The 18,671-nt window shown below is 42.2% G+C and overlaps 1 protein-coding gene across 2 annotated transcripts in view; it reads left to right on the forward strand.

Moving 5' to 3' along the window:
- Positions 1–12,543: 12,543 nt before the first annotated feature.
- Positions 12,544–18,671, forward strand: part of MASP1 (MBL associated serine protease 1) — a 64,304-nt gene continuing 58,176 nt past the window's right edge. For both annotated transcript variants that reach the window (XM_004424590.3, XM_004424589.3), the window contains exons 1-2: positions 12,544–12,698; positions 18,094–18,325. In XM_004424590.3, coding sequence (XP_004424647.1) covers positions 12,694–12,698; positions 18,094–18,325 — 237 coding nt within the window. In that variant the 5' untranslated portion in view covers positions 12,544–12,693. The remainder of the gene's footprint in view (positions 12,699–18,093; positions 18,326–18,671) is intronic.

The following is an 18,671-nucleotide window of genomic DNA, read 5'->3' on the forward strand; positions in this document are numbered from 1 at the left end:
ACCCAAGTAACCCCACCACCCCAATGAAAACAGCACTGAACATCACGTAGTAGGTGCTTAACTCTTAGGGTCTACTGGCACGTTTTCAGAAGAGTTATCTTTTTTTTTCACTCAGATATGGGTAAAGACAGAAGGCCCATAGAGCTTTGTGCCTCTTCCATGTGCTCTGGGGGCTGAAAATATTTTGAGGCCCAACCTTTTGAAACAATTGCCTGAGGGGTAGCCAGCTTTCCTGAGATGTTTTTTGTGAAGAAGTATTTTTGTTTTTAAAATCCTGCTCCAAAAAAGTCATTGTCATTCCAGTTTGCTGTGTTGTGACAACTGAGCTGTTTAAATTCACTCTGTGGTTTGGCCAGAGACTGCTGCTGGCCACAAGGCCCCTGTGTTCCACATGGCCCTGAGCTTCCGCCAAGCTGTGCTCTGGGCTGGGTCCACCCGGGAGGTCCTCTCAGCTCTTTTCCAAACAGCTTTAGTTTTGTTACATTTTTCCTGAGCCTGGGAGTGGCAGGAGAATCAGGAAGCCTGGGTACTAAGCTATTGTTAGCTCCCTGGTTTATCCCCCAGTCTCACACCAACTCATTTCCATCCCCCACACTCGTATCAAACATGGATTTTTTAAAACACTATCTGATCATATCAATCTTCAATTCAAAATCTTTTCTGTCTCCCTGTTGCCTAAAAATTCAGTAGCGTTCCTCAACCCTTTTCTAGATTCTGGATCACTGGTAAATTTTCCTCATCTGGCCCGGCATGCTAGGCTCCTTACACTCTGACTCCTGCTTACCTTTCACCTCTTTTCCCCATCTCAGTAAGTAGCACCAACATCATCTTAACTCAGGATTCTGGGAGTTACCTTTGCTTTTTCCCTCTCCCTCATTCCTCACTCTCAATTTATCGTCAGGTTGGTTCAGGCTTTTCTTCTTACAAAATATATTTTGCCATTGTCCACTGGGTTCCATGTCCACTGCCACCACTCTCCTCCCTCGGGGCATTCTCTCTCCTAATCAGGGCTACTTTATGACTCTCAGGGGCTCTAGGCACTTCTGCCTTTATGGGGCCCTTCATCCATAAAAAAATAAAATAAAAATTATATTTTAGTGCTGCATTGGTATAAAGGCAAATATAATCCAGGCTGCATTTGTTATTATATATTCATTATTATTTTATTTTTTTATTCTGATTTTAAAAGAAATTAAAGTTAAGACATTTTCATGGGCCCCAGGCTCTGTATCCACTGTGCCTAATAGAAGAATGGGCCCTGGTCCTAACTACTGCAACAGCCTCCTAACTGGCCTCCATGCCTCCCCTCCTCCAAATCCATTTTCCTCAAAATACCCAGAGGAATATCTTTTATCATTCTAAGTTGGAATGTGCCACTCCCTTGCTTAAACACCCCTGACCAGACACTAAAGGCTTTGCATTATAATAGATAGGAATAAAACCTCTCTTGACCACACCCTCCACACAAGTCACTGGTCGTGTTGATATATGTCCTTCCACACTTTCTTCTATGATACATGCACAATACATACAAAATGTCTATGATATGCACAAAATATGTATTGTTTGGTGAGCCTATTGTTTTTTCATTAAATAAATGATATCCGAACAGATGTATCATTCTTCAACCTGCCCTTTTCACTCAACCATATGTCTTGGAGACAAATCCATGTTGGTGCATATATATCTTTCTCATTTCCTCTAACTGGTGCTCCATATTCCAGAAGTATGAATATAGAATATTTAGCCAGTACTTTACTGAGGCCTATTTTTCACTGTGACAAATAGTACTACAATGAACATGCTTGCACATGTGAGTGTTTCTCTAAGACAGATCTCTTGAAGTAAGATTCTTGATTTGTAGGATATGTATATTTTTCTTGTACTAATACCCCCAGATTGCCAAGTGGCTGTGCCCCTTTATGTTCCTGCATGCATTGTATGATTATGCCCATTTCTCTGCAATTTCACCACACTAACCATTGCAACATTCTCCAGTAGTTCTTTCTGAAAGGGCCTGCAAATGGTAAGCTTTTAGAGTGTGAATATGTCTTTATTTCAGCTTCACTTACATAATCCTTTGGCTCAGGTAGAATAATAGGTTTACAGTTATTTTCCTTTTATACATTAAGATATTCTCTATTTCTCTCTTGTTTCCATGTGGCTGGTGAGAAATCTGAATGTTAATCTAATTTTTCTTCTTTTTCTTTGGTAATTTTTAAGATTTTAATTTTATTCTCGATGTGCTGTTTTAATTTTGCTTGTTATCCAATTGCTTCTTTTTACATTTCAACCTGTTCTTGTTTCAAATCTTCCTTCTTTTCTTGTTTCATAGATGATATTCCCCCTTCACCTCTCTGGAGATAGCTTACTTTAAAATCCTTTTCTTATGATTCTATTAACTCTATTTCCTTGAAGACATTCTTCTCTTATTGAGTTCATTATCTCTTTTCCATATACAGGTTATAAAAAATATTTGTTGATTCTTATTTAGCAATCTTTTTGTGGTGGTGGTTCATTCTCCTTCCCAAGTGACATCATGCTACAGCCTTGTCAGCTTCCAGCTTCCCAGTGGGACCTTACTGGCTTCCCACATGGTCAGAATGGGTTCCTTCTGTGGTCTCAGCTCATGGCTTTATCTTCTCATTTCCTGTCCCCCTTTGACAGATCTTTTCATTTTCTCATCCACAGATAATTCATTTTCTTGATTCTGTGCAGCTAGTCATTTATTAATCTCATTTTTATGTCTGTCTTATTATTTCTATGAATTGGGTATAGAAATGGGGAATTTCCACATATATTTAAGTCCAGGTAGCATAGTCCATCATTTTGAAATCACCAACTCTTCACCAGCTAACTTGTGCTCATTCTATTCAGCTTAGACACCACGTCACCATGACTTTGCTGACCACTTTGTAGAAATTAGGCCCTTCTGTTGTTCTCTCTTTCTACATGGTAGTCATCATAATTTGTTAATATAGATTCAGTTGTGTGTTTATCTGTCTTTATGCCTTTTTAAAAAATTATTTAAACATCTATGTATTCAAAAAGCACTTGTTGATCTCAGGATACAAAGGATATTGCTCATGCCCTCGAATTATTGTGGTGAAAGAGTAACACAAGTAGACAATTATTTGTTCTATAATTTGACACGTGTAATAATTTAAAGTATATATAAGGAAAAAAGGTAGTGTTTACTCTTTGTTGAGTGATCAGAGAAGATTTCCCAGAGAAGCTGACATTTGAGCAAGATTTCAAAGGATAAATAAGAGGACATTTTACAGACAAATGAGGAAAAGCAAATAGCGTTAAAGACCAAGAGAACCAAGTATATAAATGCATCCAGGCTTGAGACAGCATGATGGAATCTGGAATATGCAACTAGTTTGGTACCAGAGCTAGACATTAAAGTGTGTGTGTGCCTAAGTGTGCCGATGGTGGGAGAGAATATAGAGGTGAAAGAGCAGCCCCATTTAAGATAGCAGAAGCTCAGTGGCTTCACACACAGTTTTTTTCTCACTCACACAAAGTCTGCTGTGGGCCCAGGCGACTCTCCAGGGCAGCTGTCCTCCACACGTTGGCTCAGCACTGCAGGCTACTTCAGTCTCATGGCACCTCATGTCAACATGAGGCTTCAGAGTTCAAATGTTACTCTACGACGTTTTTATTTTATTCTGTAAGCAAAGGACAGCTCTGAAAGGTTTGACAAAGGGAAAGAATTAATGAGACTTGTATTTTTATAAGAGTGGTACTAAAGGCAAGGAAACCAATTAGGAGGTTGTTGAAATAATCCAGAGAGAACTAATGAAGCCCTCTACTAACACAGGGGCAGTGAGGAATGGTGGACATGCATGATGATGGATTTGAAAGACATTTATATGTAAACAATAGGACTTATTAATTGATGGCATATGAGGGGAAAGGAAAAAAATAAATCAAGGATGACACTCAAACATCTGGGTTGCGTTTCTGAGTTGTTGGTGTTTCATGGACATAGTTGATGCAGGAGAATGAGCAAATTGGTAATGGAAAGATAAGGACCTCTGTCCAATGGAAACTTCAAACGGAGGTGGGAATAGACACTTGATTTGTGGGTGAGGAACTGTGGGGACACATTTAGGTTAAAGAAATAGATTTGTAAGTGATCAGTATGTAACAGAATTTAAAACTATAGTGCTGGAGTGTATGAGAAATATTCAGGAACAATGGTTAAAACTAAGCTTCTGAGCCTCATGGCCTCAGGAGGGCCATCAAGCCCCAGAAATTACGTGCCAAGTTTTAAGAATATGTGCATATTTAAATTTTTCTTGGAAGAAGGCCCCTTCCACAAATGTTTATTAAGGTCCTACTATGTGCAAGTCAAAGGCACTATTCTTGATACTGGGAATAAAGCAGTAAACAAAAATTACAAAAATACTTGTCCTCTTGGAGACTGTGTTATTCTAATGGGTGGGAAGCAACCAATAAATAAATAATTAAAATAAATAGTATCTTAGCTGGTGGTTAGTACCATGAAGAAAAATGAAACAGGATATGGGGAAAGTGAGCGTGGGTGGGAATAGAAGTAGTAAATAGAGTGGTTAGGAATAACCTCACTGAGAAGGTGACATTTTTTAAAAGAATTGAAGGAGCTGATGCAGTGAACTATGTGGCTCTTTCGGGGGTATTCCAGACAGAGGGAATCTAGCTTTCATTAGATTCTCAGCAATTCACCAGAAAGACAAAGAACCATTCCTCTGAAGTAAGAAGAAAGCCAAAAAACAGGTACAGAAAGAATAATCTGCAAAGGAGTGCTGGTGATTGGTTGTGGGATTCAGAAAAGATGTAAAGCCAAGAGGATCTCATAGACTGAAAACGGAGTGGTGTCAAAGGACTGGACGTCTTGATGAGATTGAAATCTAGATATAGGGTTACTGAAGGAATAAAAGATCTAGAAAGATAGGAGATGGTGGTCAGAGAATGGGGTGTTACAAGTTTAAGATTTCAGAGGTGGATATGGCTAAGTATGTAGTAAATGGCTAAGGTGAAGTGGAAAAAGTCGTCATTGAAGATGAGGAAATCAAGGAATGAGAGCTCAGCATTACCCAGGACATCAGAAGGAATTGGGAAGGAAAGGTAAGCAATGGCGCCACATGCCTAAGTTCTTAATCAAAGGAACAAGGGGCAGGACCAAGAGGCTGGAAGATGACAGTAACAAAGATGAGTAGGGTGTGCCAGAATGATAGAAAAGCAGAGGAATTTGGAAAGAGAGTGGAAAAGTAATGGTCATGAAACAGCATTTGGGAGTTAGGGAAATGAGGACCATGAGCTCTCCATGATCTGAGTCCTGCTGCCCACATGTTCTGACCCAAGCTCTCTATTGGCTTATTATAGCCTAATCAACTCTGTCCTGTGGTTGGATCTGCTTGGTCCATGTATCCTTAGCATCTGGGGAACCTCTGGGAGAGGGGAGACCTAATACAAGTGGACAAAAACTATAGTTGGTATAAAACAGATTTAGGAACAAAGGTAAGGGAGGTGTGGAGGGTGTATTGGTTTCCTGGGGCTGTCATAAGAAAATACCACAGACTGGGTTGTTTACACAGCAGAAATTTATTTTCTCACAGTTCTGAAGTCTCAGCTCAAGGTGTTGGCAGGTTTGGTTTCTTTTGAGACCTCTTTCCTTGGCTCACAGATGGCCACCTTCTCGCTGTGCCCTCCCATGGTCATCTCCCTGTCTGTGCCCTAATCTCCACTTCTTATAAGGACACTAGTCGTATTGGATTAGTACCCACTCTAATAGCCCCACTTTAACTTAATCACATTTTAAAGGCCCTCTCTCCAAATATAGTCATATTCTGAGATACTGCGGGTTAGGCTTCAACATATGAATTTGTGGGGGACACAATTCAGCCCATAACAGATGGTATATGTCTCCAGTACTTAAGAACCCCAGGATCGTTCCTTACACATAACCCCTCATCCTACAAAATTACCATGAGGAGAAACAACCAAACAGGAAACCAGGTACCCTGTGTTACCAGCTAGACTAGTGCCTAGTTCCATAGAATTGGGCTCCAGGAAAGCTGGGTTAGATGACAAGGCTTCCTTTGGTCAGAAGTTTAAGTGGAGCGTTCCCACCCCGTGCCAGAGCTTAAATCCTAATCTCCTTCTCTTACGACTCTTTGGCCAGGTGCACGGAGAAAGAACGTCAAAGAGAGAGCCAGAATGACCTAAAGGAGGCTGGTTCTGAGTTGTTTTTTCACTAAATGAAATAAGACAGAGAGCAGAAGTTGATGTGTGTGGCCAGGTTACGCACTTCTACTATCCAGTGGTAAACTTAGACTCTGGCCTGGAGAAGACTAAGGAAGAGGGTGGGAATCAGGTTAGACTGAGAAGTGGGAATGGGGGAGAGGTGTCCCCTCTTATATAGAGACCAAGTAGGTTCTAGAACCCGTAGGCCTAATGGCAGCTGAGAAAGCATGAAGATTTTGCTCTTCAAGAGAGGTCAAAACACGTCAGCATACTCCTTTATTTGACAATACTGTGTTGTAGAGAGCCAGGCTGTGTTGGCCAGGCAAGGGCCACTTTGGACCTTCAAAAAAACAAGTTTCTTATTTTTTTTCTTTTCCTCTTGCCATTCTTTGTGTGTGTGTGTGTGTGTGTGTGTGTGTGTGTGTGTGTGAGGAAGATTAGCCCTGAGCTAACATCTGTTGCCCATCCCCCTCTTTTTGCTGAGGAAGACTGGCTCTGAGCTAACATCTGTGCCCATCTTCCTCTATTTTATGTGGGACACCTGCCACAGCATGGCTTGATAAGTGTTGCATAGGTCTGCACCCAGGATCCGAACCTGTAAACCCCAGGCGGCCGAAGTGGAGCACGCAAATTTAACCACTACGCCACTGGGCTGGCCCCACAAGTTTCCTTTTAAAGTACTCATCTCAAATAGAGTGGCCTACAACCTAATAGAAAAAAGCATGGGAGTAGGGAAATCTGAGTTCGTGGTGTCAGCTCCCCCACCTAATTTCTATGTGACCCTGGGCCACGCATTTCTCTCCTCTGGGACTCAATTACTTCATCTCAATATTACTAATCATATATGTAAAATAAAGATAATATATGCCCTTTATTGGTTGTTTTGAGGATAAAATGAGTAATAAAAGAGAAGCATTCTTCTTGGGAATACCTTCTTCTGTTTCATCCCAGAGTGCACCCTCTTTTAAAACTACTTTGAGATCTTCTAAAACTTGAATCCAGTATTAATTGTAGTGTAATAGGTCTAGTGCCATACACTGAAACAGAGATGTCATAAAGTGTTTAAGTAGGAATGTAGTTTAAAAAAACAAAACCAGACACCTAATCCAATGTCATCAATGTGAGTTGGAAATCCAAAGCCCAAGGAGGATGAAGAGTTCAAGGCTTCACACTGGGTTGGGGCAGAACGTGGCCTCCATCCCCGGCGTCTTGACTCCCAGGCCAGTCTTCTTCCACCATGGTGGGCTGCTTTTACTGAGTTCATCCTCTAGACTGATGTTTCCAACATTTGGTCATTTATCTCTACAATGTTTTCTTCATAGGCATGAATACCATCTATATTATTATTTATTTTATATTTTTATTTAAATCTACTCTGGATTTTTTTAACTGAAATCCACATATCTGAAAGTATGTTACTATCATAACTATAAAAATAATGAATAAAAAAATGTTAAATTCTAGTGGAATACCTACTGTTGCCTCCACAAGACTCTGAACCTGAGGTCTGCCTTTCCTTGTTAAGAGGGAAATTAGTGTTAACAACATTATAGCACCACTTTGAGACTTCCTTCTTAAAATTATTGGGAGTGAAAGAGAATGAAAAAGGCAGGACTTGCTTGGCATATGAAGTCACTCATGCACCTCCCATTTCCAACCCCTATGTTCCTTGCGGCCTGCCTCTGCTATACAAGCTGTAAAAGTAGGAACTGGACTTCCTAGCCTCCTTTTCAGTAAGTGGTGATCGTGTGACCCAACTCTGGTCTGTGAGACATAAGAACTTCCCCAGTGCTACCTTCCCTCTCTCTCCTTTTTTCCTGCTTAGTATATGGACAAACATCTGGAGTTACAGCAGCCTTTTTGTGACCATGAGGTGACAAGTATAAGTATAAAAGCCAACATCCGAAGGCTGGCAGAGCAAAAAGAAATAAAGCAAGGTTGAGCAGCTGCCCCAGACCTATCTCCCTCCTTTTCACTTCTTGCTATGTGAGGAAAATAAATTCTATCTGTTTCACCATTAGTCAAGGTTTCTCTCATTACCTACCAAACAGAATCTTAACAGACCCAATGTTTGTTAATTCCATGTGTGTGCCAGCTGAAATCAGCTTGACACCACTCGTGGTGTGTGTTACCATATAGGTGGTAAGGTTCCTTTAGGGGAACCTCATATAGGAGATCCTATATTAGTTTGCTAGGGCTGCCATAACAAAGTACCACAGACTGAGTAGCTTAAACAGCAGACATTTATTTTATTTCAGTTTTGGTGACTAAAAGTTCAAGATCAGGATGTTGGCAGGTGTTTTAAAGAAGTTCAAGGTTAAGGTGTTCTTTTGAGGCATCTCTCTTTGCCTTGCAGGTGGCTGCTTTCTTGCTGTGTCCTCACATGGTCTTCTCCTCTGTGTTGTCTGTGTCCTAATCTCCTCTTATTATAAAGACACCAGTTATATTGAACTAGGGCCCACCCTAATGGCCCATTTTAATGTAATCACCTCTTTAAAGACCCTATCTCCAAATAGTCACTTTTTGAGGTATTGGGGGTTAGGGCTTTAGCATATGAATTTTGTAGGGACATAACTCAGCCCATAAGAGAGCCTAATAGTTTATGTTTTGAATAGTCATCATTTTTCCCTTCCCTGAAATCTTACAGTCACATGATAGCATGGCTCATGGATGTTCAAAGTCCCGAGCAGGATCAGGAGTCTGCAGATGAGGGGAGAGAGTCCTGGATTTGGGGTCATGAGGCCTGGGCTCCAGACATCAATTGTCCTCTTACTGGCACACAGTCTCTCTGAACCTCAGTGTCGTCATCTGTAAAAAGATAATAATATTACATGTAATAATGTGTATGGAGGTATCTGGCACATACTAAGGATATTTCATCAAATCTAAAATGCCATCAATTGTAAAACACATCCTTCTGTTATATGTACTCAAAATGGCAGACTCGTGCCAGTTAAAATTACAGATTCAGACACTCCTCCCCAGATTCACTGATTTTGAATCTCTTGGGATGAAACTCAGGGATCAGTATTTTTACAATTTCCCATATTTTTCTGATTATCTGATAGGTTCCAAAGCAATGGCTTTCAGCATACTGTCAGTCAATACATTGTATAACCCAAAATTTACCTCTAAGGTGCAATCTTTGGGACTATTTATCAGTTTTGTAGATATTCTATAGGAAGCCTGGATTTCAGACTTTGCCACCAAAACCCATTGCCCAAATACTTTACATTTTCTAACACATTCATGGAATTCCAGAAAGTCTCAGCTCAGGAGTTGCATATAATAAATACTTCGGTAGAACATGTAAACCAAGCCTGGTTCTAGTGGTAGGAATGCTGTAGCATTTACTCTCTTAGCAGGAGCTTTCTTGTCCCTTTTCTCAACTATAACCTGGGGGTGTTGAGACTGCATCCGTCATTCTACACTTTTGTGATTCTAAATGACATACGCTAGTTCTTTATATGCATCTTTCAAACTTTTTTGTCAAGCTTTTTAAAAAGCTAGTTGAATCCTCTTAATAATTATTCTTCTGAACTCTGGTGATTGAATCCTGAGTAACATAATGCTATGATCACCACAGATAAGGCAAGTGCCAAGCTTAGAAGGCCACTGTGGACTCCTTGACGCTCTTCACAGGTCATTAGCAATCCACCTAACCTCCTCCACTGCAGTATCATCCCGTAGTTTTCACACCCACATTGATGTGTACTTCATGATCTCAATGGAGTCCAATCCCCTGATTTACAGTGGAGCCAACTGATGCCCCACCTCCTCTCCCCTGACCCAGCTGAGATAATAGGTGACTTGCCCAAGGTCACGTACAAGTTAGCTTACCATATTGAGCCTACTCCCAGACATGAAGGGACAATGAGTCCCTTCCATTCCTCCTACTCCCCCCGATCTATTAATGATACCTCAGGGGTTCTTATCAGAAGGTCAGGACAACATCACCAGTGTGGTCCAACCCAGTGGGAAACTGCCCTCAATCCCACCCAGAACATTCACTGAGCCACCTAGTTTCTGTTTTCATGCGATTCCATCTGCGCCTTGGCTAACTCCCCGGGAAGCACATATCAGATCTGCTGTATATTGGCAGAACTTTGGCTTAGAACATGTTTCAAATGCCTCCCATTGAACATTGACAGCCTTGAAAATACGCGGACAGGAAATTATTGCGGGAAGCTCAATTGCTCTAGGACACTTTACAAGGAGAAGCTGGTGGCTTTCTCTCCCAAGATCTTCCCTCTGTGCCCAGAACAAAGGACGGCATTTCCCTGTCTGTGCCCTACATTAGGAGAATGGAGGGAATGTCTTTAATGGGCAGGGCCCTCTGCGCAGTGCAGTATGCTTTGCGCCAGGCTCTTTCTCCTTTGGTTTTAAGAAGACCCTTGTATATTCCAAGAGAAATGTAGTCCATGTGTTTCGGATTCGTTTGCACTTAAATCATTAAAATGTTGTTTGTGAGACTTATTTGATGCCTGAGGAGCCTGTGAGTCTTCTTAATGGGACTTCTAAAGGGTTTTTTTCTACTCTGCCTGACACAGAAAGCAACATTTTGTTCAAACAGTGCCTGAGTTCAACCGTATTCTCTCATCTCACGTGCTTACACCCACATTATCAACGACAGCCTCTTGATAATGCCAGGCTTGGCAAGGCTGACATTTGAAAGTGTTAAAATAGAGAAACTGGAGAGAAAATGGAGCAAGGAGAATTTCAGCGAGATTCCAGCTATTGCTCCACAAAGTGTGCCAAATCAGTGTTATCAGAGGGTGCAGAGTGCGTGTGTTTGCTGTGTTGGTTAGAGTGGGTGGTAGCCCTCTCTTGGTATACCACTGGACAGCCAAAAATAGCACTTGGACAAGCATAAGCTCACTTAAGCCTCATAGCAACTTCCATTTTCCAGATGAGGAAACAGGATCAGAGATGTTAAGTATTGGGCCCAAAGTGCACAGCTGGCTTGGATAGAAAGGAAAGATTACAGTTAAATTCTAACTCTGAGACTAACACGCTTTTCAAAATGCCTCAAATTGAGTTTCTCTGTGAATGTTGTATTTGAAATGCCATATGCATCGTAATACATTAGAGAGAAGCAGTACAATACAGTGGGTAAGAGCTCAGATTCTTCCCTATCATTTTATAGCTGTGTGACCTTGGGTAAGTTCCTTAACCACTTTGGGCAGTTTCCTCCTCTGTAAAATGGGGTTAATATTACTACCCACCTATACAAGATGGAAAGATGATTGAAGAGAATTAACACATTACTAGAACAGTGCCTGACACACAATGCTCAGTAGATGTTAACTATTCATGTAGTAGCAGTAAGGAGTCATCAAGAGCTGGATAACCTTGGCAGGTTGTAGAACCTCTCTGAGCCTCTGTTTTCTCCTTTGTAAAATGAGTGCAGAGTAATAGCATGACCCTCACAAGTTTGTGGGAATAGTTGAGATGGCATTTGTGCCCAGCACTGTGCCTAGCACAGCAAAGGCTCTCAGTAAAATCTATTTTTTACACCCAGACATCTCTCTCCCTGTTCAGTATTGGTTGTCATCGCTGCAGAAGGAGTAATTTTCTTTTTATTCAGCTCAGTTTCTATCTGGTGCTGCATTTCTCCACAAACCCCAGAGAGAGACATGTCTACAGACCCAGGTCTGTCTACACCATGGGGAGTGGGGCTCTCTGGCCAAGACAGAACCTCTCTGGGCTGGATTAGACCCCTGCACACTCTGAACTGGTAAATAGCACAAGTATTGCTTTTCAGTGGGAAAGACAACTGGTCAACCTCAGGACTCCGTGCTCCCTCCCAGTCTGGGCCAGCAGCTCTGTTCACAGGAAAACCTGCAGTTGTTTGCCAACAGACTGAGCCTTTGGGCTTTGGATCTTTTTTCTTTACTAGTGTAGTTGTCAAAACTGCCTTCTTAGTTGCTTGTGTCTTTTTAATTGGTGTGTTGTTGCCGGTGTCCTGAAGAAGAACAGAAAACTATAGCAATCTGGCAAGGGAGACTGAAGAGAAATTGGACTTTGTTCCTCCACCCTCCACACACACACACACACACAAACACACACAGTGATGCAAATACCTATTTGAGCCGCTCAGCTATTTTTCTCTCAAGGGCTGGAGCCAGGAGGATAGAGGAGGGAACTGGAGGAGCAGATCTTTTAAGAAAGAAGACAGATTCTGTTCTGTCAGGTTCCTCTGAGTATGTGTAAGAGCGAGTCAGAGGAGAGAGAGAGAGAGAGGAGAGAGGAAAAGGCAGAGGGAGAGAGGGGGAGAAGGGATCTGTTGCAGGCAGGGGAAGGCGTGACCTGAATGGAGAATGCCAGCCAATTCCAGAGACACACAGGGACCTCAGAACAAAGATAAGGCATCGCTGACACCACACCGGGGACGAGCTCACAGAGCAGTCAGGCCGGGGGGACCAAGGCCAGGCAGCCAGGAGCACCCGAGGCAGGAAAATGAGGTGAGTGCCTGGGCAGGAGTGGGCACAGGCGCCCTTTCAGGGACCAGGTGTCAAGGAGCCCTGGAGGGTCTGACCTTGTTTCTGGACAGACTCACCTGCATGTCCTGCGGGTGGTGCATGGGGTTTCTCACCAATCCTTGGGGATCTCAGCAGGGAGAAGTGGGCTGGGCGCCTTCCCTGGGACTCCGGAGACATGCAACTTGAAATGGGAGACTTTGGGCAAATCCTGCCCCACACTGCGGAAGCTCAGATTTCTCCCTCTGCCGGCATAGGGTGCTGCCCCCTGACAAATGTGACTTTTCCTCGGGTTGCCCACAAGGCTGCTTTTCTATTTTCCTCCTCTGCAAAGTGCATTGATTTATCTCTTCCAATACTTTGTGAGTTAGATATGTGTTTGTGTGTTTATTTGTTCTGACCGGAAAAGAAACCAGCTTCCCACAGCTCGGCTCTGTGGTTTTTTTAAACCTTCAGAAGTTTGCCAGTTAAAACCTCAATTTAGAAAACTAAAATCCTGTCCCCATTTTACAGTTCCCTATAAATTTCTGCATTTCTCACTGAAATCAGAGGCAGCTGGTGGCATGAATCAGGCTATGAATTGCACCAAATGGCTCTTAAAGGGATACCACAAATTTAAAAAAAAAAAGCCTTCAGAGTTCTGAACCAAGGACTTTAAATTCTGTTTTTAAGTCCTTCAACATTTCCTATTCCTCAGCCTACACTTGGAGTTACTTGATCCTTCTTAGCAGACATTCCTTATAAGTTTTCCTCTGCAAGTCTTAAAACCCAACTACCATAATTATTTTTACTATTTACAAGTGTTAGGGTTGTTAAAAATACAAAAAAATAAAGAACACTCTGCAGATGTATTAAATCCCCAAACACCTCTTTTCCCATTAACTTTCTTCTCAATTGGAAAAGTGTCTCTATTTGTTTCTCTTCTGCAAAGTCGCCTAGCAACTTTTCTGGTTCTGGGACCAATGAGGGGCTTCAGACTGTGTTAAGTGTTTGAACTCAGATTACCTGTGGTTCAGAGAGGGAATCGGGTCTTTAAGGTTAATTCAATCATTCTGTTCTTTTTAAATCCATTGTCATTTTAAACCTGCCATCTAACTTCATTTTTCTTTCTCCTAAAATAGATGAGATTTATTCTCATCTACATGCAATGACAATTTGATTGATCTGTCACTGTTTGAATCCCACCCTACCTCCCAATGCCCCAGCCATACCTAATCACAGGGCTGTTTAACGCTTCTGTATCTTTGCGCTCACTCATCCCATAACCCAGAACAGCTTTCCCCCTTATTTTCCACCTAGAGGACCCGATTGCTCAAGCTGGCTCAAACATCACCTCCACTGGCCAACATCCTTAGAGAGAGCATCTCCTCTTTTGCACTGTCTCTGCCCTTGAGAGCTACAACTCTTCTTGCCTTTGTAATATCTCCTTGTTTAAATGTCCACCTCTGCTTCCAAGACTGAATGTTCTTTAAGGTGCGGGATCTATGTCTTGTTCATCTTTGTATGCTCAGCACCTAGCATAATGTCTGTTTCCTATTAGGCATTCAATAAATATTGGCTGAATTGAATGCAGTTGTTGAATAGCAAAGTAGCCACTAGAAAAGCGCTCTATTAGAAGTCTCCAAGGGGTCTTGCCTCACATGGACACAGCTCTTCAGAGTTTGCAAAGCACTTTTATAGGCACTGTCGCATCTGGTCTTCAGATTTTGGATGAGGTAAGGATTTATGGAGAAGGGAGGACAAAAGCAGTTAAGCAACTTGCCCAAAGCTACACCAATGATCTCGAAAAGGCCTGGAATCAAACTTGGGTCTTTGACTCCAAGTCCAAGGATTTTTCCTACTATGTTCCACCAGACTCTCAAGCAAGTATATCATTCTATACTGGCAGCTCTCAATCCTAGCTGCACATTAGAAGTACCTGCAGTGCTTTAAAAAATGTCAACGACCAGAACTCACTCCAGACAATTAAACTAGAATCTGTTGGGAAGTGGCTTTGGTATTAGTATCTTTTTTTAAATTTCCATATAAAGCCATGGATTTTTGAATCATTTTCACAGGATTAATTGCTTTGGCCAGAAGCCTGGGCATACTATGGGCATGGACCCAGCAGCTTCATCTGTGAGCTTTTGTAATTTTCTTTTTCCGTTGAAGCTAATTCACCATATGGTACTGGGCACGACATGTCACCTCTTGAGGCATCCTTTTCATCATCCGTCAAATAAGGATGTTGTCAAAGGGATCTGTACAGTCCCTTTCAACTCTTCTACTCAAAAACAGTCTCGGCTTAGTGTAGGTTGAAGCGAGGAGAGTAAATGAAGGGGCTACTCATTCCACAATCGTTGATATATGCAGGCATTTTTATGCATTCTGATAGCCTGCTCCTACAGTGGAGCCTATGAAATCCCGGCTTTATATATTACTTTTGACATTTCAAGCAAATGTAGCTAAACTTTAATTAGCTGGAGAATAGATAGCAGGTGTCATGAATTGTACAGCCGGTGCCTGGTGTACAAGAAGCCAAAAACACTCAGAGAGTGTGCTGGGTAATGAAAGCCACCACTTGCATTCTTCAATTTGCAGCCCCTAAAGCAAGCAAGCAAACATATGCTAGAGCCCATTATGCACAAGGAGATATTTGTTTCATATGTTTGAAACTGTTTTGAGATGCAAACAAAATAGAACAGAAAGCTTCATAGGCCTTCCTCCCACGCTGACCAGTTGCCTACCACACGTGGGCCGCTCAGGCTAGACGGGGCTGTCAGCCGCCAGCCCTTGACAGAACCAGCGCTAGGAGGCTCAGTTTGTCCTCCATGTGGTCTGGGAAAAGCAGACATGGAGAAAGCTGACCTTTCAGCCTTGCATAATCTGGGTGTCGCTATTGCAGGGAAGTCCAGTTTGGGAACAAAAGCTCATTCCTAACTCCTTTTCGGGAAGAAGCACAATGGAGTAATCATAACTAATGTTTGCCTAAAGATGAACAGTTAACTTTCCAATCCTCCTTTACTCTGATAGCAGCCCTGTGGGAAGTCATTGTTATCACCACTTAATGGATGAAGAAACTGAGACCTCACATGACTTCCCCAAGATGGGTCAGATAAATAAAGTCAAAGCCTAGACTTGAATCTCGCTCTTCTGACCCAAGACCAGTGCTCTCGCCTCCCCAGGCAGAACTGAACCAGAACTCCCTGCCCTGGTAACATTGGTATGTTTCCTCAGTTGAAAGTGGGGCTACCTGGGCCCTGAAAGTTAGAGTTTCTGGACTCAGCTTTCCTACGAATTCACTGGAGAGCTTGGACCTATGCCTTCCCTTCTCTCTGCCTCGGAGGCCCTCCCTCCACAGATTGGTTTAAAAAAATATTGACCCTGGCAATTGGATTAAAACATTTTGTTTCTTTAGTTGCATCTCACATGTTGCTATTGTAAGGGCTTTGGAAAACATTTAAACAGCTTTATTTTCTTGTTATTGAAAAAATAGTGCAAGGTCCTTCTAGACAAACTTGAACATTTTCTATACTGTACACAAAATAAAATTAAAAACATTCATATTCCCATTTCAGAGATACCCACTGCTAATACCCAAATGTATATCCTCCTAGGCCTTTTTACACCTGCCTATTATGTAAATATATGAGACATTTAGATAATCTATGTAGTTATCTTGTATGCACTTAAATATTCATGTGTATGCATAGATACACATATATGCATCTGTATACTGGGGAGGGAGAGTTGGGGAGAAACAACTTCCTGATTAGCAAAGATGTAACTATTAATCCAAAGATGCTGGTATAATTTCCCGGCATTGACTTTTTAGGATATTTAAGACTCTGGCCCCACTCTCATTTATTCATTCATTCATTCATCCATCCATTATCTATTATATACAAGGCTCTACACTAGGTCCTTTGCATATGTCATCTCCAATGCTCGTGTGAGTCCTATAATTAGAGATTATAATCCCCACTTTATATATGAGGAAACTGGGGCTCAGAGAGACTAATTACCCAAGATTTCACAGCCAGTAAGTAGAAGAATTGGGATTTGAACCCAAATACATCTAACATCAGGGGTTGTGCCTAAAGCAGTGGAGTGCGGTACGCGCTCAGTGGAAGCATGTACAGGGAGCTGCAGAATCTGGAGGAGTGAAGGCTGCTCCACAGCCTGGGAAGCTCTGAGCTGGATGGTGAAGGATAAATAAGACAAGCAGGCAAGGAATGAGCAGGGCATGTGCAATGGGGCCAAGGCATGGATGGGCATGGCCTGCTCCCAGAACGACAGGCCAGAGCATGGCTGGCACTGAGATGATGCTGGACAGGCAGATCAGCACTGGGTCAGGAAGGGCTCATCAGCCATCCAGGAGCAGATGCTTTAGCCCTCAGGCTTAGTGGAGCAGCATGGTCACATCAGTGTTTTGGAAAATCACCTGGGGTGGAAGATCGCAGAATGGTATAAAGTGGGGAGCAGGGAGATCACTTAGGATGCAACAGCAGTAGGCCAGATAAGAACGTTTGAATTAATTGACTGGAGAGAAGCTGATGGATTTCCAAACCATAGGAAGCAGAATAAATAGGACTTTGGGAAGAAGTTGATGAGCCAGGTTTGGGAGGTTTGAGTTCAAGGTCCTTGGGTCTCACAGAGGGGGCAATCTATAAGGTGCCTGGTGTGGTGTATACTGACCGTTAGGGTTGAGACCAGCCTTGGACATTCTGCCTCGTTGCATCAGCCACTTTGGGCCTGTTCTGTAAGTTGTGTTGAGTTTTCCTTGCCCTTTATGCAACTCTTTGAATCGTCCATTATCTCTGACTGCCACAGCTGAAAATAAATTGGAGGTTTTGGATCCTCTTATAAGAACACTTACCAAGAGGAAAACAATTTGTTTTGTTCATTCTTTCTTAATTCAAAATTTTGCATACCTCAATTAATTTTGTTAAATCCTTGTAAGGTACTGCAGATCCCATCATTAGTACGAATCTCATCCCAATATTACCATGTTACTATTACTTGCCTTGTAGAAAACTGAATGAAGAGTTTATGATTCTTAAATGAAGCTGAGCTAAAGAAATATCAACTTTTACCTAATTACGAAATTTACGTTTTCAACAGTAAATTGATATGTGTCAGAATCACAAATGTGATACTTTCTGGGAAAGTTCAATACTATTATCAAATCTTCAAAAGAGCACAACTGGAAGAAACTTTAGAAATCATCAACTTACCATCTTCTTGTATTATAGGCTGGGTGAGCAAGGCCCAGAGGGGTAAAGTATTTATAGGAGGTCAGTGGCAGAGATGCCAAGAACTTGGTCTCCCGTCTGCTGATTTAGTTAAATGGCAAGTGCAGGTGTCCATGTATGTAAGTGGATCCATTCATGTCTTTCAGGTGGCTCCTTCTCTATCATGCTCTCTGCTGCTTCTTGCTGAAGGCTTCGGCTCACATTGTGGAGCTTAACAATATGTTTGGCCAGATCCAGTCACCTGGCTATCCAGACTCCTATCCGAGTGATTCAGAGGTGACCTGGAATATCACTGTCCCGGAGGGATTTAGGATCAAGCTTTACTTCATGCACTTCAACTTGGAATCCTCCTACCTTTGTGAATATGACTATGTGAAGGTAAGACCCCTGATGTTCCCTAACAGGACCAAGTTTTCTACTGGACAGTCTGCTGGGAGTTAGAGAAGCCTCGGTTAATTAGTCGTTGTGCTTATCCTCCCAGGGTGAGAGTCCAGTGAGGAAGACACACAAGGTTACAACGTGATGAATGAAGGTTGGGCGTGGTATGCTAGGTGCAGGCAAGTGGGCAGACCTAGAAAGGACCATGAGGGAAATTGAGGCTGGCAAGATGTGACTCAGTGAAACACAACCTCCCCTTTTTCTTTCTGTTCTCAAAGGCTTTAACATTTCCCCTACTCTTGCTCCAACGTCACCTTCAGTTCAACAAGCAGAAAAGGGCAGAGAC

The sequence above is a fragment of the Ceratotherium simum genome, chromosome 15 (genome assembly GCF_057802395.1).
Source record: "Ceratotherium simum simum isolate JZ-2026a chromosome 15, ASM5780239v1, whole genome shotgun sequence".
NCBI lineage: Eukaryota > Metazoa > Chordata > Mammalia > Perissodactyla > Rhinocerotidae > Ceratotherium > Ceratotherium simum.